The sequence below is a fragment of the Cavia porcellus genome, unplaced genomic scaffold, assembly GCF_034190915.1.
Source record: "Cavia porcellus strain 051 isolate PalLab524CR breed Dunkin Hartley unplaced genomic scaffold, mCavPor4.1 scaffold_13, whole genome shotgun sequence".
NCBI classification, from domain to species: Eukaryota; Metazoa; Chordata; class Mammalia; order Rodentia; family Caviidae; genus Cavia; species Cavia porcellus.
In genome coordinates this window covers 52318165-52345751 of record NW_026947496.1, presented here as the reverse complement: position 1 = coordinate 52345751, position 27587 = coordinate 52318165, and the positions used below count along the sequence as shown (strand labels likewise).

Genomic DNA, 27587 nt, shown 5'->3' with positions numbered 1-27587 from the left:
TGTTTACATTTTAAAAAATTTATTATAGTAAAAGGCACATTGCCATTAATCCATCTCCAAACCTCCCCTAATTTGTAACATACTTACCTCATCATACTTGCCACTTGCTGAAGCAGTTCTGAAGTCTCTTCATGAGTGGCTTTAAGGAGTGTGATTCTAAGTACAGTGAATGCGGCTCCCAGTGCCATTCAACAGAAAAGCAAGCTCGTAAAAACATCACGGTCTCTCTTCATCGGCCTTATTCACTGGATCTGACATCTTGCAACTTCTGGATCTCTCCCAGAGTCAAAAGACTGTATAGCATAAACATTTTGTGTCCAGGCAGCCATGACAATTCAGCTACAGACCCTCATGAAAGAGGGCTTCCAGCAGTGCTTCAAAAGGCAGTGAGAAAGGTGTGACAACTGTATTCAAAGCAAGAGAGAATATTTTGAGGGAAAGTCATAGCAATGTGTCTTTTACTATAATTATTTAAAAATTGTAGTCATTCACTCTATTTTGTAATCCCACCACATACTTCTTTGTGTAAAAATTGTGACAGAGTGATTGTTTCATTTTGTTCCCACTCTGACTTGGGGGAGAAAATATCAAGAGAGGGGCATGTTTTCGGACAGTAAGAATCACATGAGGGAGAGTAGGGTGGCTGTAGTGTTTAAGTACAGTGGGGTTCCCCTGACTCCCTCTCAGCCTCTATGTGGACACTCCTGTGCATTTTAGGTGGTTCAGCAGAACCCACACTTCTGCCCAATGGATGCCGGTAGCACCCCTCAGTTGTGACAACTGCAAATGTCTCTAGATATTGCCAGATGTCCCAGGGTGGCTTGGAGGGGTTCAGAATTGCTTCTGGTTGATATTCGTTGAACTAGACTTTGTGTTCAGGAACCTCTAGTCCTGGGTCAGACATTCCTGGTCCATCAACATTTAGCCATACAGGCTTTTCAGGTGGAGACAGGGATTTCTACAGACATCAGGTGGACTCTTTTTTTTTTTTTTTTTTGTCTTTTTCTTTTTTATCGGTACCGGGAATCGAACTCATGACTGCCTGCTTGCAAGGCAGGCACTTATGCAGCTGAGCTAAATCCCCAGCCCCCAGATGGACTCTTTTTTGATGAGCAGAGAGATCTGTAGGAACCTGCAAGTTTCCTGGTTTTCTGTCTGTTTCAGATAAGGTCAGCTCTTTATGCTGTCTTCCTGGAACTGGATTCTCTTCTTCCAACTGATTGCTCAAAAGAGAACCTGTAGGAGCCTTGGGGATCGTGACAATTTCTCTTTGAGGTTCACAACTGAACTCCCAGGTGTATGAGTAATGCTGTCACCTGAAACATTCCCCTAAGCCACAAGAGAGAGCTGCAGGAAATTACAGTGTATTGCAGGGAATACAGAAGCTGGAGAAGAAGGAAGCCTCCCTTAAAAAAAAAAGAAAAAAAGAAAAAAGCAAGATAATTTTGAAATGTGCTCAATTTAGCTCTCTTTCCATGGAAGACTTTAGCTCATCCTCAAAGTGTGTGTCCACAAGCCATAGTGTCTCTTGTGGCCGGTCCATTTTAAGACTCATGCACCACCTCAGTCGCTCTTTTATCTACCGAGACACATCTGAGTTCACTGCCATTCACTGTCAAACCCTGGAATGGAGGAATTTACTTCCTTCCCTCTAAAGCCCTCCTTTTCCTCAAACTTCAAACTGGCTTCCACTGGAGAAGCAAGCCATTTGATTAAAGAAACAGCATCTGCATATATATTGGCAGAAGGATATTTCTTCTCCTGTCTAACAGCTAGTTTTGAGCTCACTCAACTTCCTGGAGTCCACAGTCAGGGTTGGTATTTGTGGGGAAGATCAAGTTGCAGAAAGCTTTTTGGGAATTTGGGAATTTAAATAATAGCAACAAAACTGTATCCCCTTCCCCAAACAAATCAGTGCAGCTTTCTTCCCCAGCAAGCAGAAAGGGTCAGGAAAACCGAGCTAGACAATCAGTTGAATTAAAGCTGTTTTATCTGAATATAATAGCTGGAACAAATCCTAACTTTGGTGGAGATGGTGGTTGGTTTTCCTTGGCTGTCTCCCTTTGTCAGCCACCATTTAAACAATTCATGAAGAATCGTTTACCTAATCCTCCCCAAACTCTAAATTGTGGATTCTAATGTCATCTCCATTGTACACTTGAGGACATTGAGACATATTTAAGGTCCTGTGGGTCGTGTGGAGAAGGGATTTGAAACCAGGTGTGTCAGCCAGCTGGAGTGGTGCTCACCTATAATCCCTGTGAAGGCAGGAGGATTGCAAATTTGAGCCCAGCTTGGGCAACTTGGCAAGACCTCATCTCAACAAGGAGTCAGGATGTAGCTGAGGGCCTAAGATGGGGGATCAATCCCAAGTCCTAGAAACAAAAAAGAAAAAGAAACTAGATGTGTCTGTCTTGGAGAGTTAACTCCTGAACACTGTCCTCTGCTTCCATGGCTCTCCAGTTTGAGCATAAATTTGAGTAAAACTCAAATCTCTGGTCTTATTCCCATAGTTTCTTTCTCCTGGGTGGCCTGAAAACTTGTTTCTCTCACAGTTTTCCCAGATGATGTCTGCCTACTGGCCCAATAACTACATCTGGGAATTCTTCTTACACCAGTTCCTGTTTTCTGAAAAACAGTACAAGCACTGACTTTGGAAACCTTCAGTGAAAATGACCAAGTTGAAACTGACCACTGAGAGCAGACCTATGTAAAGATTGCTTCCTACCAAGGTGTTTCTATCTGCGTCTTGTCTCAGAGGACAGTGTCATGGGACAGAAGTAATTGATCTGCTAGAGGTGTTATTGTGGTATTCCCTTGGCTATCTGACATTTCCGAGAACACATTCAAACTTCATTAGAAAAGTACATTAGAAAAAGTGTATCACCACCATTGACTCTTACCGCATGAATAGACCATGTTTGAAAGTCACTTGTTTTCAATCAGCGTGATGACATTTCTTTTTCAAACTACATTTACTTCATTCTATTTCTTTTAGTAAAAGTTTATATACTCAGTGTCTGTGTAAACATTGTGATGGAAAATACTGTCAGAACGTTAATATTAATGTGCATATACAATATATTTACTGCAAAGAATGGCAAATTTTGGATACAGTCTTTGGTCTTAATAACTAATCCAACAAAACCTCTTATGTGACTTTTTTATTTGTAAAAGAAAAGTCCCTCAAGATTTCTGATTACTGTCACTTGGAAAACAACAGGCACTTTGAGGACAGATTTTATGTTCTTCTTCTTTTGACTGACTGAGTTCACCTGAATAAGTATTCTAAAGGCACATTTGAAACCTGAAATAAAGCTGATTTACTTGTTGATAATCTGTTCTGAAACCTCTTGAGCTAGTTGGGGAGAAAGGCACTGGCGTCTTACTTGTATGCCACTTAATAGTAAAGATAACAAACCCAGGTGTGAAACCACCCATAAAATCCAAACTGCTGTCTTGTAGATGGATGCAGGAAAAAAAAAAAAAGGCACCCTTCCCCCAAATTTGCTGGAGTATTTTTGCTATGAGAAGTGTTCGAGATGATATGGGACTGAATTTTACAACTCTTTGACAGGAAGTTAGAGTTGGGTGGCATGTGGTAACCTTCTGGGTCCCTTTTCCAAATTCCTTAAACAATATCAATTCCTGAAAGAGAACCTTTAAAAAGCATTTTTGTTGTTGTTGTTGTTGCTGTTGTTTGGTGTTGGTTGGTTTTGAGAGGAGAAAAACCTATCCATGTAAGCTGAGCTAGCAGCTGAGGCTAGACATGTCCAGAGGCTGAATTTTCTAGAAACAAATCAAGGATTCTCACATGGGCTATTTTGCAGCAAATAGCAGAAAATTGTTTGCTAGGGATCAAAAACTCCTGTTTTCCTCCTGCACTGACAGCTGCACTGGAATCAGCAGCATGCAAGTGCAAAAAAAGGTCCTCGTAGCAACAGCAGCAGGTTGTCATGTTCAGGGAGACCCTGGCGTCAGGAGCAGAGGGTTCTGGAGGGCACACGCGCTGTCCCTTAGAGGCTAATCGCTTCATCTCCTGACTCCAGCAGAACCAAGGAAACATGCAGGGCCATCCCCCAGGAGCAAAGTCCGAAGAGATGCTTTGGCGGATTATTGTTTTCCTTCTGCACGTCTGGCTTCCTTAGAGGGGTTTTTAAAGTGTGGATAGAGCAAGATGCCAAAAGCCCTGGAAGACACAGTCATGGAGAGTAAGGCGCTCCCCAGGCAGTTAAAGAGCTGGTCGTGTGTGTGTGTGTGTGTGTGTGTGTGTGTGTGTGTGTGTGTGTGTGGTGTGGCGTGGCGTGTTTGGCGTGTGTGTGTGTGTGTGTGTGTGTGGCGTGTATGGTGTGTGTGTGTGCACGCGCGCGCGTGTGTGTGCTCGCGAGTGTGTGCGCGCGCGCAGGACGTGCTAGCCAAGTGCGCTGAAATGCAGCTCCCCTCTTTGCCTGCAAAGAGTTGCGCGGCTTCCCTTCCCTGCCCGCGCCCTGGGGGAGCGCCAGAGGGAGTCCTCACCGGCCAGGGCTTCCCGCGCCCGGGGGCGCCCAGGGCTCGCCTGGTGGAGCTTAGCGCAGCTCGCTCGGCGGGCGGGCGGGCGGGGTAGACACTGGGCTTCTGTGTGCCAGCCGCAGCCGTGGGCTGGCTGGCGCCCAACCCCGGGGCATGCCGCCCGAGCTTGGCCGGGACGCACGGTGAGAGCCGAGTTTTGTGGCAGACTTGACCTCCGGCTGTCCCAGTAGAAACCGGCGCGGGGAGCCGGGCGGACGGGCTGCGGGGGTCGGGGCTGCAGCTGCGGGAGCAGAGACCCCGCGCTCGGCGGGCAGGGGGAGGCATGGCCTCGGTGTTCACGTGCGGGGTGGAAGACTTGCTGTTCAGCGGAAGCCGCTTCGTGTGGAACCTGACTGTGTCCACGCTGCGGAGATGGTACACAGAGAGGCTGCGGGCGTGCCACCAGGTGCTGCGGACGTGGTGCGGGCTGCGGGACGTGTACCAGGTGAGCGAGCAGGGCACCGGGCCGCACCGATGCCGGCACTCGGGAAGCCGACTCCACCTGTATGATTTCATATTCCCTCTCTCCTCCACGCTTTTCTTTTCAAACTCCTAGTGGATTGCTTGGCCCTTGGGTGCAATGCTTACCAGCTCTAGGTAACGGCCGCCTGACAAGTGAATTTTTGCAGTCAGATATGGGGGCACCTGGGAGTGACTCTCAGCTTTTGCAAACGTCTGTACTGGCTGGGGCTTTGCAGCAGAGGGTCTACAGGAAGTGACTTTGGCATTCAGATGATTCCTTCTCTTCTATTTCATTGGGATGGGGGTGGCCGGTTCAGAAGCTGCGTTTCACATTCTTATTGTCAGAGGGACTGCTTAGTGGATTTGCTTTTCTTGCTTTTGATTTTATTTCAGTTTTTTCCGTCAGGCAGCCCCAACTTGCAGACAGAGCCAGAAAAAGCTGATTCTGTGTCTCCTGGCTTTTGGAAGGGAAGACAGTGAATTGTGAATACTTTGCAGGAGGCTGACAGGCTGGAGAAAAAAACCGTGGCCTGGCTGAGCAATGGAATACTTACTTACTCCCTGTCACACAACACAGCCTCTTTATTTCTTCACTGTGTCCCATCCTGCAGGCACAGCAACTTTGTTAAGCTAGGAGACCGTTCATACTCTCTGGGTCTGCAGCTTGCCTGGGTATTTTTTTAAACAGTAATTTATGGATTTATAAGTCCTGAAGGTTGGTTAATATCTTTGAGGTTTAAGAAAAATTTGCATTGTTAAATTAGGAAATTATACCTGTGTTTGTGGGAACATAGGTTCACATCTGCCTGTGATGTGGAATAGGGTTTCTGTGTGTCGTATCTCCTTCCCTCCCGACCCCATTCTAATGTGGCTGGATTTATATATCATTATATTGTGCCCTGTTTGTGATCAAATGCATGGTTTTGACAAGCCAGTCTTCCAGCATCCCAGCAAGATGAAAATGTGCGCGCACCTAAGGTTAAACCACAGAAGTCTGACAATTCAGTGACCCCTTATCACCCTTGTTAAAATGTGAGGGACATTTTAACTTGTGCTTCCTGGGGTCCAGCTTTGTATAACATGCCTGTGATGTCATGCATTTTAAAATGGAATCCAAAAGCCAGACTGAGAACCGGGGCAGCACGTGGGGTTTGAGGGTATTAGGGAACTGTAGATAGATCCCATCTGGCCACATGAGACAGCCCTTCTGGTGTTTTGGAGCCAGAGGTGTGTCTGTCTTTCAGCACTTTTCTCTCCTGGGGAATCCCTGCTCAGTTTGGTTTACTGTTTAAGTGCCCCTTTTGCTTTTTCTTATGAATGTCTGGGAAACTTTCAAAAAGAGAACACGAATACTGTAGCCAATCAGACAGGCTCTGTGCCCCTCTCCCCGAAGCTTCAAGGGATTTGTGGATAATCTCTAATGCTGTTACTGGCCAATTCAAATTATGAAGGTTCCAGAAACCCAGGCCTCTTTGAGTTCTTTATAAGGTTGATCAATAGTTATTTTTAAGTAGAGCAGCAATTTAAAGGTGTGACTAAATATGCTGTTAAAATATATTTCGTCTCTTATGTGAAATGAATGATGACTGATCAGAGAGAACATCTAGAACACTGATGGCTTGTAAGAGTATTGAGTCATAAATAGGGAAAATGATCTCTAATTTTAAAGTGTCCTGTGTCTGTGGAGAAATAAGATTTTTAAAAAATCTTCTGCTTAAGGAAAGCCATACTATCTCTAATTGTGAAGCATACTCATTTACAAAGACAGATCATTTTAAAATGCTTTTCTAATATTGAGTAAAAAAAAAAAAAGCAGTGACTTAAATGGTATAGAATGGAAAGGTAATTTTTTTAAAAAGTGATTTATACCTTAAGGCTGGGTTAAATACACAAGTAAGAGAATCTAGCCTTTGCCTGTGTGTGACAATGTCAGTCTTACCATGCTTCAGCTTCATCATCTGTAAAGTAGGGAATATAATAGTACTCATCTCAGAGGCTGATAAGAGAAGAAATTGACATGTAGCATATTTAGCACACTACCTGGCGCTTAGGAAACATTCAATGAATGTTACCTATTCTAGCAACTAGAATTTTTAAAAAGCTAAAATAGGAACCCAACTCAACTTCTGCAGTAGAATGAACTTCAGGAAGGATTTGATCAGGGCACTATACTTATTCTCCGTAATTCTTTTGGCCCTGTTTTTTTTCCATTGGATTTCTTCCCTCATGATAGCAGATAACCCCCGAAGACTAGGCCTTAGATCCACATAGCAGTGGACCCAGAAAGAAAGAGATTTTCTTTTTTTTTTTTATTTATTTAAAGAAAAGGAAACGAAAAAAAAAAAACATGGAGATTAAAGAAAAAAAGGGTAGAAATAATACTAAATTACAGACAAACAAAAGGTAAGAAATTGCCAGTTGATAAGTTACAAATTGTCTTTTTCGAAATGGCTGTTCAGGTTATAGAATTAAAGTATTTAGAATGACATTCAAAAAAGTGACCCTACAAACCATTCTGCTCTATGGCCGAACAAAAGCTCCGTAATATGATTATCAGTCCCACCTATTTGTTTTACATCTGAAAGAGATTTTCTTGTATTCACCAAACAAGCATCAGTGTGAACTCTGAGAGTCCTATGTGCGATCTCTGCCCACCTCAATACTAAACACTGACTGGAAAAGGAGCTAAGATAATTCAGGTATTCTGGATGGAATGATAGGGCCCAAAAGTAGCAAAGATTGTTTGAAGAGAGAGGAGTCCAACAGGCTTCCTCCTTCTAAGCACAAATATACATACAGTGCCTAAGCACCAATAAAGTATGTCTGTGGCATTAAAATTTGGCAGAGGCATAACTGGCAAAAAAAAAAAAAAATTATATATATATATACTTAAAATACAAGAATAATAATAAAAGGTTGAGAAACACTGAGTTATACTAATTGATTAATGGGGCAGATCTGTTTCTGAAATTGGGAGTGGAGTCGGGTCCAGTCAAACCATATTTCTGCCAAATACTAGGGAAGGGACACACTCTTGATTAAAATGCAACACGCAATGTGTACTGCACTATTAGATCTCAAATCTAGTACTCTCTCAAATAAAAATAGTTATTTTCCAAGATAAGCACAAAGATGAATCCATAAATACTTTGTATTTTACCCCAGTAATTTGAGTTAAACGTGTGGGGCTTCTCCGTAGTGTAGTGAGGCTACTACCTCAATAATCCTGAATTCTAAGCCACAGAGAGGACGGTCTCACTGTGCAGCCCAGGTTTCTGGCATATAAAACAGAAGCACATGCCAGAGAGTAACATATTTTACTGAACACAGTTTTTTAAATCATCTGCTTGATTAAAAAAAAAAAAAAGTAAAAGTGTCATTTTTCTTACTTGTAATCTGAACAGCCTTGTTAGTAAAGAAATCCAAAGCTCAATAATCCTAGAGAGGAATCAGGGTGGGGTGGGAGAGATCCATTACATGAAATACCTGGCAGTCCCCTGGGGGTGTTCTGTTTATTCATATACTGTAAGTGAAATAAGATCTTCCACCTATTCATAGGGTATTTGGCAATGACAGTATTGCCTGGCTAGCAAAGCCAGGAAGGCATAATTTCTTTGGAATTGAACATTTCCTCCACATCTAGATATTAGAGCGGCAAGTGACTTAATTTGCCAACAAACCATGAGTAAGTAAGATGCTAGCTATAAAGGCATTCTGTAGTAATGCTACCAGATAAAAAGCAGGCAGAGGCTTCATTTAGGCAGCCTTTATCAAACCCTTACTTTGGAAGTGAAGGCTTGAATTTGGTTCAAGCAGCAGACATCAGAATTCACCTTTCATTCAAGCTAAATTCTAAAAACTGATTCGTCAGCCCCATGCCTATCCTGCGTCTATCTTTGCTGGGCGGGTTGTACTAGAGCAGTTAATTATGCTCAACAAACAAGGAAGATAGAAAATGTTGGGAGAAAGCTGCTGGAAAAAGATCAACACCTTTTGCTTTTTATTAAGTGTGACATGTTCATACAAAGCCCTCAGTTTATTACTTGGGGTTAGATTTTCTGCTTCTCCCCAGTGACCCAAAGGTAGAATTTCTTCCAAACTCTGAATAGAATCATTGCCTCAAAGAGGAGGCAACACGAACAGAATCGGGGATATTTAAGTGACTAGAAGAGGCTGGGTCAGCTCCTGTAACCAGACAGCTGGCGCCGAGGGCACAGTGTACAGTGCAAGACACAGGGAGTCTGTAAGCTCAACTTGAAGGAACTTGACCTTGAGCAGATTACTTCCCCTTTCTGAGCTTCATTTCCTCCTGGATAAGAAGGAGAACAGTAGCAGCTGCCTTATGAGGTAGGGTGAGAAATTCATGAGATAATAATGTATGAATGTCACATTTAGCACTCACAAACTGATGCTCAGTAAATGTTAGCCCTTGATTATACAGAGCCCCTAACACTGAACTCAGAAAAGGCACATGACAAAAGGTAGCTAAGGGTATCACTGTTCCTTTTATCAGCAAGACTACTCTGCAAGGAAACTCAGTTTTCACCTGTACATAGTGGACGCTCATTAGAAGTGAAGGTGGGGATTCCCACACAGAGTGTGGGGTACATCTCGGGTACTAGGATTGTGTTGCCCTCAGGAGATACAGACCCTCTTTTAATCAAGCCCATCTATAAATCTAGGAAAGCCCAGTCATTTCGCACTAGGGTTTCTGAGAAGATAATCTCTCATGATCCACATGCTGGTGTCACTTGACTCTGTACACCACCTCCTTGGTTGATAAAGGCCACATTCCCCAAGGGACAGCACCCCTCTGAACATTCAGTGATTTGTCAAAGATATACACATGGCTTGTTCCCACCTCTCCCTCTCCACCAGCAAAATCTTCCCTAGCTCGTTTTTGTAAATAAAGTCTTATGGGAATTTACACTCATTTACGTGGCTATAACTGATCACAAACTACCTTGGCAAAAGCAGAATGGAAAAGCTGTGACTCGGCTGCTGACCGTAGAGGAATTGGTATAAAACTGGAGCTTGTTACTATCTAATCTAACCCTCTGCAGAAAATGTTTGGCAGCCCTGGACTACAAAAAAAGAAAAGCAGTGTGGAGCAGAGAATGTTAGAGAAAGAAGGGCCCACAGTTCTGGCACTGACAAGCTAAACTTAAAAAAATATGGAAGAATTATTTCATCTAAAATCTAGTCACTAGGAAGTTAGGATAGTCAAAATTAGTGTTCAGTTTGCTTTTTCTTGGTCCTTTATGTACAACATAATGATTGGCATTCTTGGTTGGTTTGTTAATGTGTTCACTCATTCATACAGAAAGTAAATGTCAAACACTCAGCATGTCCAGTTACTATGCCTAGATATTAGGAACACAAAATCAAAATAATTTTTTCCCTGCTCTCAACAAACATGTTATCAAGTTGGGAAGACCATTACAGAAGTCAAACTCCAGCAGAGTTCCATTCTTCCGATGAACAGGAGAGGCAAGTGGAGGCTGCTTCCTGGAGAAGGCATTTCTTTAGGACAAGTAGGATGAGGTTGATGAAGAAAAACAGGCTGTTTCAGGCAGGAACATGACTTTTGTGGGTGCCTAGTAAGAAGGTTTTTAAAAAGCTTGATGAATAGAAAGAGAAACAGACTAACAGAATGATTTTGGTTGAGAAGGACACCTGACTTTGATCTTGTACTTTGGAATGCTGATGCTTTCCTTCAGACCTCTGGGGAGAGGGGAAAGTGGACGTGGCACCGTCCCTGGCAGCACTGAATGCACTGGGGTGTCCGCGGGTTACCCAAGGGAGGGTGGAAGGGAGGGGAAGTGAGACAGCTGTGGCAGTGACTTCATGTATGAATCAGGACAGGCCAGTTTTAGCTGTGACAACGAGCAGCCTCTAGAGCCTTGGGCCTTACTGCAGGACAGACCTGAGTTTTGCTCATGCCCCCTTTGTAAACACAGCGGGGTCACAAGCTGGACTCCACTGTCGTTGATCATTGCTGTCATTTAGGTTCACAGAATGCTCCTAAACACTACCATTTGCCGTAATGGAAAGCCAGGATCTCTTCACGTCTGGTGCTAGCGGAGTGCTAGATCCATATGTCACTTCACGCAGGTCATCGATCAGAACTGGTCACGCAACCCCGCCATCCATGGAGACCAAAAAAAGCAGTGTACCTGCTATACAACAGCATAAAACAGATGCAGATGTGGTTCCTTAGGAGACCAGTTCTGAGGGGAGACGAAGAAGCAGGAGGCCTCCAGAGAGTCAGCACCTGTGCAAGGAAATAGAAAGATGTGTTTCATCACAGGAAGACACTGGCTGCAGTTCATCCTCAACAAAGGTCACCGCCGATGTCACAGGGAGCTCTGCAGCCAACAGTGGTCCCAAGTTGGAACAAGAGGGCTGGGCTTCTCCTGGCCTCATCAACCTATCTTTGGAGATGGGCTGTTGAAAGTGGGGGTGACCTTGAGGTAGGTGGCTGTGTTTAAGAAAGGGCAGTCCCCAGAGGAGGCAGAGAGCTGACGGAACTCCTAACAGCTGGGGGAGAAGCCTGGGCAGCACGTCACACCATCTCCAACAAATGCCTCCCCAGCAGGTGCCAGAGCCATAGCCGGAACCAAATCAGGGCCAGTGGGAAGGAAGTGGAGGGCATTGATGGGAGGGCATGGAATTTAGCTGCAAAATATGATGCAAGGCCCAGTGGTTGCCTGACTGAGTCTTACATTCTGTTGAAGATAGGACAGCACGGAATCAGCTGTGAGTGGTGCATAGCACATACACAGAGAGTGGGCAGTTATCTGATAAGTGAAGTAAGAGTCCACTTCATACTGAGAAAATTCATTTTCCACTGTTTTTTGTAACCAAGGACTGGGATTCTATGGCAGGGAGCTTAAGTTGCTGAAAAGGAAAACCAATTTCATTTTTTAACCCATCACTTGACATAAATGCATTTCTCAAAGACCTGTGTCATTTAAGGTCAACAAGATTAGTCTCGGGATCTTTGAAAAGCATTTTTGAACCTTTATAGCACAGCTTGAAAAACATCAGGTTCAAGCAGACCCACCTACCATTCCAAAGGGGTGTTTGTTTTTCTCATTCCATCTTTCCTAGGTAGAGTTGCAGCAGGAAATAATTTCCTTGCTCATCCCTTTACTTAAGTTTATTCTGAATGCTGTGTTTTGGTGTTCTGGTTGGTTGTTGCAGGAAAGTTTAAATGACTAAAATGAAGAATAAGTTCTGTAGTTCCAAATTTTGTAAACAAGACCATATGACTTACAGCATGCAGAGGAGACAAAAATTAAGCTCCGATGGAAAAAAAATCAAGTTAACATCCATATGTAATTACATATGTATTGTGTATATATGTACATTCATACCATATTGTCGCCTTTGAAATAAACATTTTTATGAAAGAGGCTAAAATGGTAAATTGAGCACTCTTTTTCTCCTAATATCCTAATCACATTTCTTCTGTTGAATTTTGTGTTTTAGTAAAGCTTTTTGCTTAACTAGTTGTTTTTCCTTTATCCTGTACTGTTAGAGAATCTCGGTCTGAACATGACTAATAGGTATTAATTTTTAAGCAGCTGTTACACTCGAGGCCTTCCATTTGGCACTTTTCTTAGCTTTATTAACTTTAAGAAAAAAAAACCTTGCAGGGTTTATATGTCAATATAACAAATATATAAAAGATAATATAGATAGAATGCATGTTCCCACCTCTCAGCTTTAAAGTATCTTACTAATATTTGCCATGTTTGCTTTGGATACCTTTTGCAATAAAATAATTGCATAGAATCATTTGAAACTGCCTTTGTTACTCCTCCCTATTCCTGGAAGCAGTCCTTTCTTTTTTCTTTCTCAGACTTTTTTGTTATTGTGCTGCACTGGTTCATATCTGTAAACAATATATACTACTTCACACAGTCCCGAAATGTGTGTGTGTGTGTGATTCTGCTTTATTTTTCTCTCAATCAGTTTTTGATTCCTCTGTAAACTCATTTCAACCCCTGTGAGAATAAACCAACCTTCCCTTGATGGATAGTCAAGTTTTTTTCCAAATTTTCAGCACGTCCAAGTACTAGAGTAAAATTTTGTGTGTTTATCTCTCTGTGTATAAACAAGAATTTCTCTATGATATATATTGAAAGGATGAGTGGTGGATTTTGCTGCTTTATGAAATGTTGTGCCTTATTTTTGTTCTGTTCAAGATGCTATTACGAACCCCTTTTTATTGATTTTGTGGATATGTGAGCTAATAAACCCCAGTGTTAGCATGGGGGTAAGTTCAAGCTCCCTCTGCTGTCCCAGCTCTGGCCACCAACTTGGAGTTTTACTTTTTTAAAAGGCAAAGGACTGGGGACTTAGGTCAGTGGCACAACACCTGCCTGGCAAGTGTGAATTCCAGACTTTAATTCCTGGTTAACCCCCCCCCCAAACAAAGAAATAAAAAAGCAAAAACATACAAACATCAAGTCATATGCTTTTCTGGTATTCATTCACTCAACTCATATTGGGGGAAACACATTGTACTTAAACATGAATTTGTAAATTCAGACTTCCAAGAGTACAAATCCCACTTTGACTTTTGTTAGCCACATGAATTTTCTCCAGCTCCACTTTTTTTCAACTGGAAAATGTGGACAATTATAGTACCTACCTCAAAAAGTAGCTATTATTATATAAATTAAGTGTAGTGATATTTAAAAGTATTAAAACAGTATTAGATGTGTGGGCGGATGTATGAATAGTTGATGGGTAAAGAATGGATGGAAGGGTAGTTGGATAGATGATAGGTGGATGGTTGGATGGATGGAAGCCTGCCAATTAATTATCTTCAGACATGCCTTGTTCTCAATTTCTTATGTACATGAATAACATTCAGAGCTTCTAGAATCCACAGGCTCTCTGACTCTTTCTGTTTCCCTTTCGTGACCCCAGATCAAAAATTATATTGTAGGTGACAACCAGGAGAGGGGCCCAGTGACCACCGTTTGGAGACAGCAGACCCACATAGTTTTTATTGCTTAGCTTTTTATTAGGTGATGTGTGTGTGTGGCACTAGGATTGAACCCAGGACCTTCTCACAGAGCTACTCCCCAGCCTTTTTATTTTTATTTTTTATTTTGAGACAAAGTCTCACTAAGTCCCTAAGCTACCCCAGCTGGACTTGAACTCAGAATCTTCCTGCCTTACCCTCCCAAGGTGCTGGAATGATGGGTGTGTCCTGCCACATCTGACTTAGCTCTACACCTTAGTGATAGGTTTTTTACTGCTTTCTCAATTTATTCTATGAAATCAAAAATGTTTACAACTATTTAATTCTGTCTCTCCAAGAGGAAGTAATTAAGCTTTCTTCTTCCCTACCCTGAATCCCTTTTGTACGATTGTGAGCCCCTTGCCCAGATTCCTGGTCACAGCGCCTCTAAACCCTGGCTGATACCCTCTTTCGTGTGCGTGTGTGTGTGTATGTGTGTGTGTGTGTATGTGTGTATGTGTTATCCCTGCCCTGACCCTGAGATGTTTAACTGTGAGGGAGACCCAGTCATTACAAGGGCCACACTACCCTTGGGTAGTGTGGCCAACAAATATTTCTTTGGAAATTAATTTCTCTCATTAAAATGCAATTAGATGATTAGATGCTTATTATCCAAGACAGAAAAGGTCCTCAATAAAATAGGAAGATAGAATGTTCTAGTCAGCAGGATTCAAATCAAGTCCCTATCACCAGCCAGCTGTGTGACCCTCGGCCCATCTACTTAACTCTGAGCTTATTTTGTTTTGTTTACTTTTTTAAAAAAAGGTAAAATAAGATCTAAGTTTTATGTTTGGTGTAATGGTTAAAAATAACATTGATTGAAGTATAATAACTCTTCAAACCTGAAAATTTGGGCCCTCTTACACAAAATTGGGTGGTGCTAGAGCATAAACTGATCGGTTTTTAACCCTGGACATTTCTGCTTAATAGCTCTGTGACAAGAGCTCATGACTAGACCTCTCTGTGCTCGGATTCCCATATGAAATGGGGGCGCCGTCCTTCCAGTTTAGATTGTGTAAATGCAGATCTCAGGAGGAAGCCCGGCACCTTATCAGCGTTTGTTAGCCATAGTTTTTTTGGATTTTTAAAAACAATGAACATTGTGCTATGTGTTAGAGAGTGCTAAGTACTTTATATTTATCATTTTATTTAATTCTCTTAACGGGGTGTGAAATACATACAATCAAACCCACTTGATATGCACAGAAATTCTTTTCAACTGTAAGGTTACTTATCCAAGAACCAAGATTGGACCTCAGAGAGCGAGCTCAGTCTAAAACTCATTCACTTGAGCCAATGAACAGAGTGAACTTGGTTTGCAGTCAGCCTTTTTCATGTTTGCCTTCATGGATCGCTTTCTACAGCTCTTCCAGCCTCTAATCTCTCCCTCTGTTAGAATTTGTAGCCGTAACAGGATTTCAAACACTCATTTAGACTAAAGTAAAAATGGCTTTATGAGACTGCCTACTCTGTTTCTTTAAGGCGCCATCTTGCTTTAAAGAAGGCAGGGTCTTAGGGGAAAAGTTGATATCTAATTGCAAACATGTAAACACATGACCATCAGGCCTTTCCCCTCCTCCTACCCTATCTATCCCTAACGATGAATCCCAGAGGAGTTCATTGGCTCACAAGAAGATCCTCATGCCTCTCCATGCACAGGTGCTAGAGCCACGCTGCCTGGATTTAGATTCAGCCTTGCTGCCCGTTCCTGTGTAAACCTGGGCGGGTCGTGCACCCTCTCTGCACCCCATTTTTATATTTATGTATTGTGAATATTAATATTATACCTAATGCTGGGGTAAGTGCGAGAAATGAGGAAAAGCCTAGGTTTTCATCTGGACATCTGGAAAGATGGTGTTCCCATTAAAAGAAGGAGAAGATGGAGAGTTCACATTTGTCCAAGTATGAGTGGAGGCAGCTAGAGATAAAGGCTGGATTTTGTTATAAAGGACCAGGCTGGATAGACAAATAACCAACTAGAAGGTGAGTTTCAAGAGGCAGGTTGTTTTGTTTTTGCTTATCACTAACCCCCTGCTTAGACCAGACCTAGAGTATAATAGGCCCTCTGTACATGTTGAATGAATGAATAAGTTATGCCTACACTCAAACACCTGCAGTGGCTTGCTGCTGTACCTGGAGCAAACTCTAGAATACTGGAGCACTGTGTGATCCAGGCCCCACCATTTTGCCCAACCCACACTTGAGACCCTCCCAGTGCCTTGCTATACTTTGGACACTGCTCTTCTCTCCATTCCTCCAACTTGCCAGGCCCTTTTCTGACCCCAGTGCCTTTGTGCATGCTGTTACCTCACTTTGGGATGCTGTTTCTATCAGCACACATGTTTCTTCTCACCCTTTAGTGTCAGAATCTTAGCAGTGAGCCAAACTCTGTGGTGTATGCTATGTCTGTAACCCCAGCTGCTGAGGTGGGAGGATGGCTTGAGCCCAAGAGTAACATAGTGAGACCCTGAGTCAAAATGACAATAAAACAGAACTTCCTGGAAACAAGCCCTTTGTCACCTCCCACCCCTTCCTGCCTGGGGTCTAGTGGACTTTGAGCCCCATGAGGGCAGGGCTTGCCCATGTTTATGTTGTTGAATTCCAAGCATCATATGAGTGCCTAAGAGATAATAAATATTACTCAAAAACAAAAAATGCTCAGTAAATAATGGATGAGGATAACTGTGCTGTGCATTTCCACTGCCGGCCAGCCATCTCCACCAGAGTCCCGCACACAGCCTCAGCCTCTGGTGCCAGCTCCCTGCTCCCCACTCGTTTCCAGTGACACTGACCTCACTGTCACTCACACATTCCAGTCCTGCCACCTGGAAACTGGAAGCCACCAGGTGCATCCCCCGACTTCTTGCAGATCCTTCTTCAGATTTTACTAACCAGAGGGCAACCCCAGGCCTTCCTCTGAGCCAGCCTTATCTTTCTCTGTAATCCTTGTTTCTCCAGGCAGGATCAGACCTCACAGTAGCATCCTCAGTACCAGAACAGTATCTGGTCCTTATGTGCATTCTTGACAAGCAGGGTGTACAATCTCTTGGCCTGCCTGGGCTGTATTGAGTGGGGAGAAACTGTCGCTTATAGAATATCATAACTTCCTTATTTTTAAATTCTTTATTAAGTTATCTTACCAAATAACACATTTAATAGTTAAGAAAATGTACATGTTTGTTTAATGACAATAAACACTTGTCTTTGCAGCCACCCACATGTCTAGGTCAGGTGAATACTGTTACCAGGACTCACTGCACTTTACTCAGAGCTCAGATCATGTTTGAGACGCTCAGATGGGGGTTTGACTTACTGTGGTGTGTGCAACAGGTGGATTTAGCATGGCGCTCCTCCTTACACGGAAATCTGGTATCACCTGTGCAGTCTGCTCAGCGTTTTGCAATTAAGTCCTGAAAAAAATCACAGAAAGTTTAAAGTTTACAATCTTGTGGGGCTGCATCTGTTGCTGTCGAGGGCCATGAGTGTCCTGTGCGGTGTGGGTTGGACACACCTGCTCTGGATATCTTTGTGGCCTGGAATGTGCCAGAGAGTTGGCTGCTTCCATTTTCAGAAGCAGACTCTGGTCAGTCTGGGGCGAGTGGCAAGGGAGGCGTCACAGCAGACAGGAGCTGTGGTTTCCATGTCTGGCTGAGTGCATGGTTCCAGAGAGGGCAGTGGCAGATGTGGCACAGGACGGCTGAGGGTGTGTTCGGAGGGAGAAGCTCCATGAGCACAGCTCTGCCCAAAAAGAATGTTTGAATTTTGAAAGGTTGTGGAAGCCTTATATGGGGAAAAGGCCATGCATTTAAAATATATGTTTGCATGTGTGTCTGTTGTTTTCTGTTATTGAAAATAGCCCCAGGTCAGGGCAAGGTACTCGGGAACACATGTGCTAGGCTTCTCCTACATCTGTTCCACCAGGGCAGCAGCACCACGGCCCCCGTCTGTGGAAAGACACTCACTCAAGGACCTAGCATTGGTGTTTCTGCCAGCTGCGTGGACTAGCCTGTGCCCGCCCAGGGTGGGGAGGTTGACAGATTCAGTTGTTTCTGACAACTCCAGATGTCAAGGGATCGCTATTTCCTGCACCCAGCCCTGTGGTTAGGCACTGGAAGGTGCCCTGTTTTCCTTGACCAGTGCTGACAGAAGTTCCGGACCACTTGCTTTCTTCCTCTGGCATTTTTTGAGTATCTGGTATCATTCAGACTCTGTCTCAGGTCACTCCCATTCTTTAAAGTTGAAGGGTGGAAGGACTTTTTCGATTTGATTTGCTTGGATTCTTAGGAGCAAAAACCAAAAAAAAAAAACACCTTTTTCTGGTCTCTATTAGTGTTTAATTAAAAGCTTGCTTTCCCCAGTTCTTTGGCTTCCTTCAAGTTTTTAAAAATTCTGTAAGCACAGAAAATATAAAGAGAATTTGACCCTGTAAATTATTGTGTTTAATTATCAACCTCAGGTAATGGTAGAATCATAATCCCTGGAACAAAATGTGGTACTTGGCATTTCCCAAATATTTCCTGAAGAGAAAATACATTTACTTTTAATAAGCAGGCGAATCCCACTTTTGAAGTACATGAAAACAATGTGGCCTAGGATATAAAGTATCTTAACTCTCAGCTCATGTTTACATTTATGGGGCTGTTTTCTCCCTACGAGTTTTTATAGATTAAACTTTCTAGGTATTGATGCCAGATAGAATTCCAGCCGAACTTGTACAATTTTGCCCTTAAATTCTTTTTTGGAAATGAATTTTTCAAGTGAATGAGTTTTTCCTTTAATAAACTTCAGAATCCAACTATGATTCCAAAATTCTTTTTTTATATTTTAGGATGCAAGGGCCAGTATATAACAGTGCCCTGTCTCTCTGCCCACTTGCATTGGTTTAATATTTTCAGTCATATATATATATAAAAAATATGTATATATATTTTACATTAGGTTACAAATATAACAAAAGTTCATCATACATCTATCTGTATATTGTGTGTTTTGAATAAATCGTATTTAATTGTGTCTGGTCCTCTCTTTTATCTTCCGGATATTTTCCTTTTTTTTTTTTTTCTTTTTTTTTTACCGTAAGCTGAATAAGTCATACCTAAGTATATAAGTAAGTCATGTATATGTATAGTGAAAGTATATGTGAAATACATGTCAATATGCTTCTGTGTATATGCGTGTGACTCTGAAGTTTTTCAGTAAGTGAAACCATGAGCCCAACCTATTTGCTAAACATAGCTGTGCTTTCTTTCTCTGCCTTCAACATCACTGCTAAATTCATTGTATGACTCTTGAAATAGTTTATCAGACTCCATAATAGGTACCTAATTTAGAAAATTGCTGTCAGTTTTAATGAAATTCCCATGAAACCTTGTGAATGATTTCATCTGTTTCCACTGGTTAAAAAGAAGGAGATAGAAAACCAGAAGAACGGGAAGGTGTAAGGCTTGAAAGACCTCCTCCTAGCTTGGCTGGCCCATTTACCTGTGAATTTGGGGAAAGCCATCAGCTATGGGTCACATCACATGGGGGACTGAACATCAGGTAGAATTCCAAAAAGCCAGTCATTTAAAATGTAGCAGTGAGCTGGATATGGTGTAATCCCAGCATTCTGGGAGGCTGAGGCAGGAAGGTCACAAATTGCTGGTCTTGAGTAACTTAGTGATTTAATGAGACCATGTTTCAAAGTTTACAAAAAAGGAGGGTCTAGAGCTGAATGAAGCTTGGTGTGAAGGTGCTGGGAAGGGGAAGGGACCTGAGAGGGCAGCAATGGAGGGAGGGAGCACCCTGGGGAAGCCCTGCTCCTCCCCATGCCAAAGCTTCTTCACTCCTGTTTACAGAGAGTGGGGAGCATTTGCCTGTTCACATGCACAAATGAGACCAGTGCTTTGTCCGTTCCCTTAAGCCATGTGCTGGGAGGCTAGAGCCAGCTACACCAGGTTCCATATCTCAGCCTCTTTCCTTACTGCCTACGTGACCTGGAGCAGCGCCCAGCACTGCCCTGGAGCCTGGGTTCCTCATCTACCAGACGGTAGTGTAACATCCCAGAATGCTGTGCCTGGGCTTAAATGAGGGAACACACATGAGCAAAAGAGATGCCTTGAACTTGACAAGACTTCAGTAAGGACAAAGGCCCCAGCACCATCATGGGCACAGACAAAAGGAAAACCATTCTAAACATGGGATTCTCTCTTCTTCTGTCATATAATGACAATGAAAGGCCAGGCATGGTGGTGCATGTCTACCATCTGAGTATTTGCGAGGCTGTGGCGGGGATCACCTTGAGTTTGAGGCCAGCCTGGGCCATGTAATGAGTTCAGGGCCAGCCTGAACTGTATAGCAAGACCCTACCTAAAAACCTACCAGAAGTGGAAGAGGAGGAAGAGAAAGAGGAGGAGGAGGAGGAAGAAAAGAAGACAACAATAACCATAGTGAAATCCTATCTTAAAACAGAAAAAAAAAATGAGAGGAGATATTTTGAAGCAAAAAATTTTTAATTTTAAAAGTTTATCTGGTAAATTCTTACAACCTTTTTGTTGGACAGTGTATGGTTATATGCAAGCAAAATGTAAGCCATGTGGCCCCTTCAGCCAGTTATTCCATTTCAGGAACTATTTTCATTGTACCATTATGTGAAGTAGCAAACCAATGAGAATTAATGTGGTGAATTAAATGATAATTTCTCTGTATCGTGGAACTCTGTGATATCACTAGCAAGAATAAAGTAGTTATATGCCCTGACCCAGAAAATTGTCTGTAATTCATTTTTGATGAAGGCAAAGTGAAGTACAGGACAATATATTGGAGGCATGTGTGCACGTACATCTGTGTGTATGTGCATGTATATGTTGACATAGATAAGTAGATCCAGATAAATGCAAGAAATATGCATACATGTAGATGAGTGAATGGAATTAGGAATGGAAACACCAAACCAATAATACTGCTCCTGGGGAGTGCAGGAAGAGATTTTTCCTTTTACTTTCATAATTTGAAGTTTAAATTTTTTATAGCAAAACTCTCTGTATTTTTTGTAATTTTGTAAACTTTCCCACTCAGAACATTTGATCTAGAGCATTGTGCAAACCACTGGAGCAGAGATCTGTCTATTTCCCCTCGTGTGTGCTTGTATCACCAGTGTGAAGTAGTGACTCCAACTGTTACCTAGTGTGTAATTATTATTGATGTGATTGCAGTTGAACAAAGGTAATATATACACTCCTTTGAGAATGATAGAGTTGTCATTAAAATGACATGTGTCTCTGCATTTAATTGTTATAGATAGGCATGACTTAGAAAAAGCTTTCAATAGCTGTTAGCAGTAATATATATTAACTAAATATTTTCTAAACAGTGACCTACATATTACATTATTATAATACAAACTTTTACAGTGGTAAGATCATCCTATACATTATTTCCTGAAAGTGTTTGTTTACTTATTGATAAAGCTTACTTACTGATCTATCTCATTATGACTTGTATGCTCACTAATATGGATGCACCATAATTAATCTTGTCAGTGGGCTGTTATTGGATAGCTAGATGTTTCCAGTTTTTACCAAGACATTACTGCAATAAACATCCTTATGCATAAAACATGTGTGGGAGAATGTCTATAAGATAAATACCTTCAAGTGCTATTGCTGGAATTTGGAAGGGTTTTGGCTTTCCAAAAAGACTACCAATTTATACTGACATTGAGTGAACCAGAATCCTTTTTTATTGGAGTAGCCAAGAACTTGATTTATCCCACTGCACTAGCCAAAACTGTATGCTTCATATCTGTTTCCATTTTACTTCATTTATTAGGAAAGCTGTCCAATTTCCATAACTTTCTTAAGTGCCATCATGCTTGGAGCATTGGAATTGTTCTTGCCTGATAACATCAGGGGAAGCATATTCTGTACTTTATCATGGTATGAATTGGTTTATATATGTTTTCAGAGCCAGACTTGAGAGCGAATTTTAGTCTCTTAGAAAATGTTTGTCATGTCAGAGTGATATGGAATTTCCTTGTATAGTTAAATAAGTTTATGTAGAGTGCTGGTTAGGATCCAAGTGTCACAGTGATGCATAACCCGCTGCCCTGCACTAAATCTTCCCTGAGAATAGTTATTTCTTCTTTCGGTTGTTACACTGTTTCATGTCATACTGCAGTTTCTCTATGTAGTATTTAGTGGATTTCAGCAGTTTTGTTACATCTGTCCTGTAGATGCTCTAACCTTCACTTGGATAAACAGAAAAGACCCTGCCTTTCTTTCTTCTTTTCTTCCTTCTTTCCTCCTTTCCTTCCTTCCTTCCTGCCTGGGAGAAAGCACCAGCCCTCCCCCCAAAATGTGTCTTATGCTTTCTGTTTTTCATCTTAGATGCCTGAGGCCTTTGAAATTATTTGACCTTCTAAATCCATATCTATTGCTTTAAACATAATTTTTTAGCCAGGCTAGAATTGTCTCAAGATTTCATTATTGGTACATGTTTGCAATATATAATGAATACATCATGGGGGGAGTGTTGGTACATTTGTGTATCACACCCTAATCTTCCCTTTCTCCTCCCTTCTCTCCATCCATAGATCCCGTCCCCAGTTATGTAAAATCCTCCTTTGTGTTTCCTATCCTATATCTTTTATTTTGCTCTTTAAATTATTTCTACTTTGGATTTTTCATTAATAAAGACTATGACTCTTTTAACTTTCTATGTCTGATTTATACCATTTATGGAATAAATTATGGTGTCAAAATACAACCATTTTCCTATAAGTGACTCAAATTACCCTTCTTTAGGGCTGAGTAGTCCTCCACTGTCTATACCAGATTTTCTTTATCCATTCATCTGTCAGTGGACTTCTAGGCCATTTCTAAGAGTTAGCTGTTGAGTTGTGCTGCTATATTTCACAGTGTAGCTACCTGTGGAATTGTTATTGGTCTCATTTAGGGAGCTACCAGAACTTATTCCTGGAAAGGTGAGCAAGTTTCTGGACTTGTATGCCCAAGGTTTTTCCAGTTAGTACTCATGGGTTGAGGGTGGATTGTTTGCATACATATTTTGATCAAAGGCAGAATAACTCAGAGATAAATTGAAATTACATATAGGAAGTCCCTCAGCTTCCTGGGCTTTTGGCAAGGTGGGCTGCCCAGTACATCAGTCTTGGTTAAGGTTCAGTCTGCCTGAAGGCAGGACCAGGCAAATGGTAGCTAAGCAGACTTGGGTGCCCACTCATCATCTCTGCCGCCTGGTACAGCCTCTCCAGCCTCCTGCTTGCAAACTGCTGGCCTCAGAGGCTAGCATGAAGAAGCCATTGGAAGGAAGAATCATAAGGCCAGCAGCTACAGTGGGTGGACACCTACAAGACAGTTGTGTCACACGATGCCGCTGTGTTTATCCCCTACCAGATCCTCTTGTTTTGTACTTTTTTCCAAGCTGGCTTCCAACAGCCGTCTCTTCAACTCCCACTGTGGAAGCCCAGCTTGGTTCAGCAATAAGTATGGCTCACAGTTCTTGGGCAAATCCTGGCTGGTCTGTAAGCTAAGGATTTTCTACTCTTCTTCATATCTTAGAATGCACAGACTGGGATATTTGTCAGCACCAGGATAAGTGGATGAGGCTGCTCAGTGCTAGAGGTGACCCCTGCAGGTGTTCTGGTTGCCTTCAGGGCTTAAAGCACCAATAACCCAGGACATCTGTTTCCTGCTGCCCTACACATTGGGTGAAGCTGCGCTTGGAGCTAGTCATGGTGACCTTATTCTTTTGCCAGTGACGAACTGAGGTAAATACGTGACTTATCTCTAGCCTAGGAGGAGGCAGGTTCTTAAAAAAGCTTACCACTGTTTACAAGAATGTAGATAATAGGAAATTAACAATGGTTGCCACCTTCTCTTTTTAAATTCTTTCACAATATGTGTTGTACATTTTTTATCTAACGCACACCTTTAGTTTTTTATGTTAGGGAGGTAATATGATGTTCACCCTTATGAATTCAAACAGTTTCACTCATGAAGCAAAAAAAAAGAACATAGGAAAAAAAGTAGTGCATTTTTTGCAATGAGGCTGTGATGGTTGGGAGAGAATGTAAGCTTGACAGAAATGTGTCAGACATGGGGGATCCTGAGTGTACTGCTAATCTGTAGCCCTCACTAACATTAGAAATGCTCTGCCTCTAGGTATTGAGATAATAGGCTTGTACTATTAAAATGATTTCCCGTTAATAAAGCATTCTTATGCAACATCTCAGTGGTCAGGAAGATCAGTACTTATAGGAAAATTGTCCAACAACAGCAAAAATAGGTGACTACGAATCTCATGAGGAAAGAATGGAAGAAAAGCTAGAGACGTGGTGATGATGGAAAACATTTAAGTTCAAGGGAGATCGATAGAAGTAGAAGAAACTAAAAACATCTATGCCCTTCACATTCTTACAATACTGTTTTAAAGACATGATAGTTATATGGACTGGGAATATTTGCCGGCCTCTTAGTAAAACGTTGGAGACAGGAAAAGATTCTAATGAACAGTGTGCGAAACTCAATAGCGGGGACCTGGAGGCAAACTACATAGCTTCACACCCGCATCTGCTGCTTCCAGTTGCTTTGTGGAAGTTGTGTTAACTCTTTGTGTGTCAATTTTCTTGTCTGTAACATGGAAACAATGATAATTGTCTCCCTCTTCGGAGGTTTATACTTGTAAAGAATCGTATCAATTGCTGGTATACATTACTATATCAATGCTGACTATTATTAATCTATAATTATCATCCAAACCTATATTAATGACCAAGTCACTTATACTTAGGTGTTTCCCTTTGGTTATAAAAATGACTAAAATTAGGACAAGCTATGGTGCCAACTTTTGGAGAAGATGTGGGATAACCAGATGTCTCACAGGTTGTTGCTGGAAGGGTAAAGTGGTACATCCTTTGGGGGAACTTTTTGGTAGTTTCATAAAATATTAAACATTTATCTACACTATGATCTGCATTCTACTCTGGCACAATTATTCAGGAGAAATGAAAATATATATCTTCAAGGACACACTCAGGTTCATTCACATAAACCTTGTAAAACATGTTCATAACATATTTGTTCATCTGACTCTCAATGCAGAGATAACTCAGATTTCCACTAACCAGAGAGGAAGTGGAGTGAATCCATGTAATGGATTACCACCCAGCAATACAAAATGAATCACCTGCTCCTAATGCCACACTATGACTGAATATCAGAAACATTTTACTCTGCGAATGAAACCATGCATAAAAGAATATACACCACATAATTCAATTTATATGAAGTTCTACAACAGGAAAAATTAATCGTGGTGGTAGATATCTGAATAATGGTTACTTTTAGGGAGACCAGAAAATATTGGTAGAAGTAACTTTCTAGAAATATTCTTTATCTTGGTAGGTATGGATAGCATGGAGATTGTATGTTTTGTTATGTGTATTATAACTTGTTTTTTCTCAGTGAAACAAAAGCAATAGCAGATGCTGCATTGGTCTTGAGTAGTGGTGAGTGTACGCGATGTGCATCTTTGAGAGGGTACCGGGAACTGAACTCAGTTCCTCATGTTTGCCAGGCAGGCACTGCACAGCTGAACTATGCCCCCAGCTGGATGAGCTGCTTTTCATACTTGGTACTAAGGATGCTGTCACAACTGCCAGGGTCTTGTTTGGCTTGCAAAGATTCCCACTGCAGAAAGGAAGCATTGCTATTGTCCATCAGCAATGACAATACCTTCAATGAATCAAAGAAACATAAAACACTTACATTTGTAAGTGTTCATAATAACTTAAAAACCATTTGGCACTAGAAGCGCCAACTCACAATTTTGAAAACTGGTAAATAAAGGCAAAGAATGCAGCAACGTTTATGCTTTTCTTGAATGAATTATGCTACTGGGTCACCAGTTGGTTAGTGAGGGAACTCTCTCAATAGAAGCAGTCAAGCTAATAAATATTGGATGATAGCATTAGAAAGTCACCATGTTGTAACTAACCCCTGACTGATTCAGCGATCCACTGCTGAGCATCAGTAGCTGCTGCCATCACAAAAAAAGACATGGCATGAAAGAACACACAGGACACAAGTAAGACAGTTTTGATAAAACGTGATTCAACCATAATCTGATGAAGCCTATAGGAACTGCAACAGCCAGAGAAACATGTTAAATAGCACTGTGGGAATGCAATGGGGGGGGATTATTACAGAATTTACAGGATAAATATCTTGATTTCTTCAGAAAATATTTTGCAATGAAAGAAAAAGAAGAAAAAAGAGATGGATGGATGGATGGATGGATGGATGGGAGCTTATGTATTAGCAGAAACCTAAGAGAAATACAAACCAATTGCAATATGTGAACTTTTTTTTCTTTCTTTTTTTTTTTTTTTTTTTTGATCTTGGTCTCAACACATTTGAAAGAAAGACATTTATCAGATAATTGGAGATCTGAACTCTTAATATCTGAGGATATTAAGAAATTATTATTATTTTCCCCCTCTTAGCTATTTGGGGTTATGTTTTAGAAGAGCACTTAGCTGGGTATGGTGGTGAGCCTGCTGTCCCAGCATTCTGGGAGCCTGAAAATGGAGAACTGCAAGTTTGAGCCCCACTCAGACAACTTAGCAACTTAGGGATACCCTGTTTTAAAATTTGAAAAGAAAGAGGAAAAAAGAAAAGGGCTAAGGATACACTGCAGTGTAAAGGCCCTGGGTTCAATCCCAGTGCCATAAAAATGGATAGTCGATAAATGAATGGATAGACACAAGACAGATAGTAGATAAAATACAAAGGTGAAAATTTTTGTCTTAGGACAGAAAGCTGTAAAATAGATGAGACGGGATTAGCTGCATAAACACAACTTTGAAACAGGGTGAATACATGGCTGGTTGTTAAACCTCTGCTATTTTTTCTGTGTGATTAAAATTTTAAGACATAAAAGTTTTGTTTTTAATGGAATGCTGCTATGGCTTGGGTGTAGATGTCCCCCTAAAGCTCATGTTGTCATAGGTGGGGATTTTTGAGAGGTGGCTGGATTACAGTGTGTGATGCTGGGATTAAGGGTGTGTGATTACTAAATCAGCCCATTAATTGTCTTGGCACCACTCTAGTCCCAGCAGTTGTATACAGCATAAAAGGGACTGAAAGATGCTATTGAGGTCCATCGTTGCTTTGCTACATTCTGCCTGCCATGCACTGTTCTCCTCTGCCAAGCCACCCTGGAGCCAGCTGATTATGAAGTGAAATTTCTACCAACTCAGCTAAATAAATCTTTCCTCCCTTAACTTTGGGCATTGGGTGTTTTGTTTCAGCAACAAAAGAAACATTAACTAAGGAAAATGCAAAGGGAAAAAGAGAAGGAAAATGGGAAAAAACCACTCCAGAGTCTGCAGAAAGATAGGAAGGAATCTATCAGAATGTCCAAATATTAACACTGGCCGAGTTTCACATTCTCCACAGTAGCCACCTGAGAAGGCTGTACTCAAAAATGTGGATTCAGGACTCAAGTTCTATTCTGTCTTCAGTGGAGTACTTTTGGT

The 27587-nt window shown here is 41.6% G+C and overlaps 1 protein-coding gene across 3 annotated transcripts in view; it reads left to right on the top strand.

Moving 5' to 3' along the window:
• The window catches only part of Frmd4b (FERM domain containing 4B), a 334677-nt gene that overhangs the window by 144750 nt on the left and 162340 nt on the right, over window positions 1-27587 (top strand). Inside the window, exon 1 of one of the 3 annotated variants that reach the window (XM_063260235.1) lies at window positions 4590-4993. The exons of 1 other annotated variant lie outside the window; for it this stretch is intronic. In XM_063260235.1, the coding sequence (XP_063116305.1) occupies window positions 4832-4993 (162 nt within the window). In that variant the 5' untranslated portion in view covers window positions 4590-4831. Of the gene's footprint in view, window positions 1-4589; window positions 4994-27587 lie in introns of those variants that run through there. One more of the 3 variants, XM_063260237.1, reaches the window with a different exon arrangement.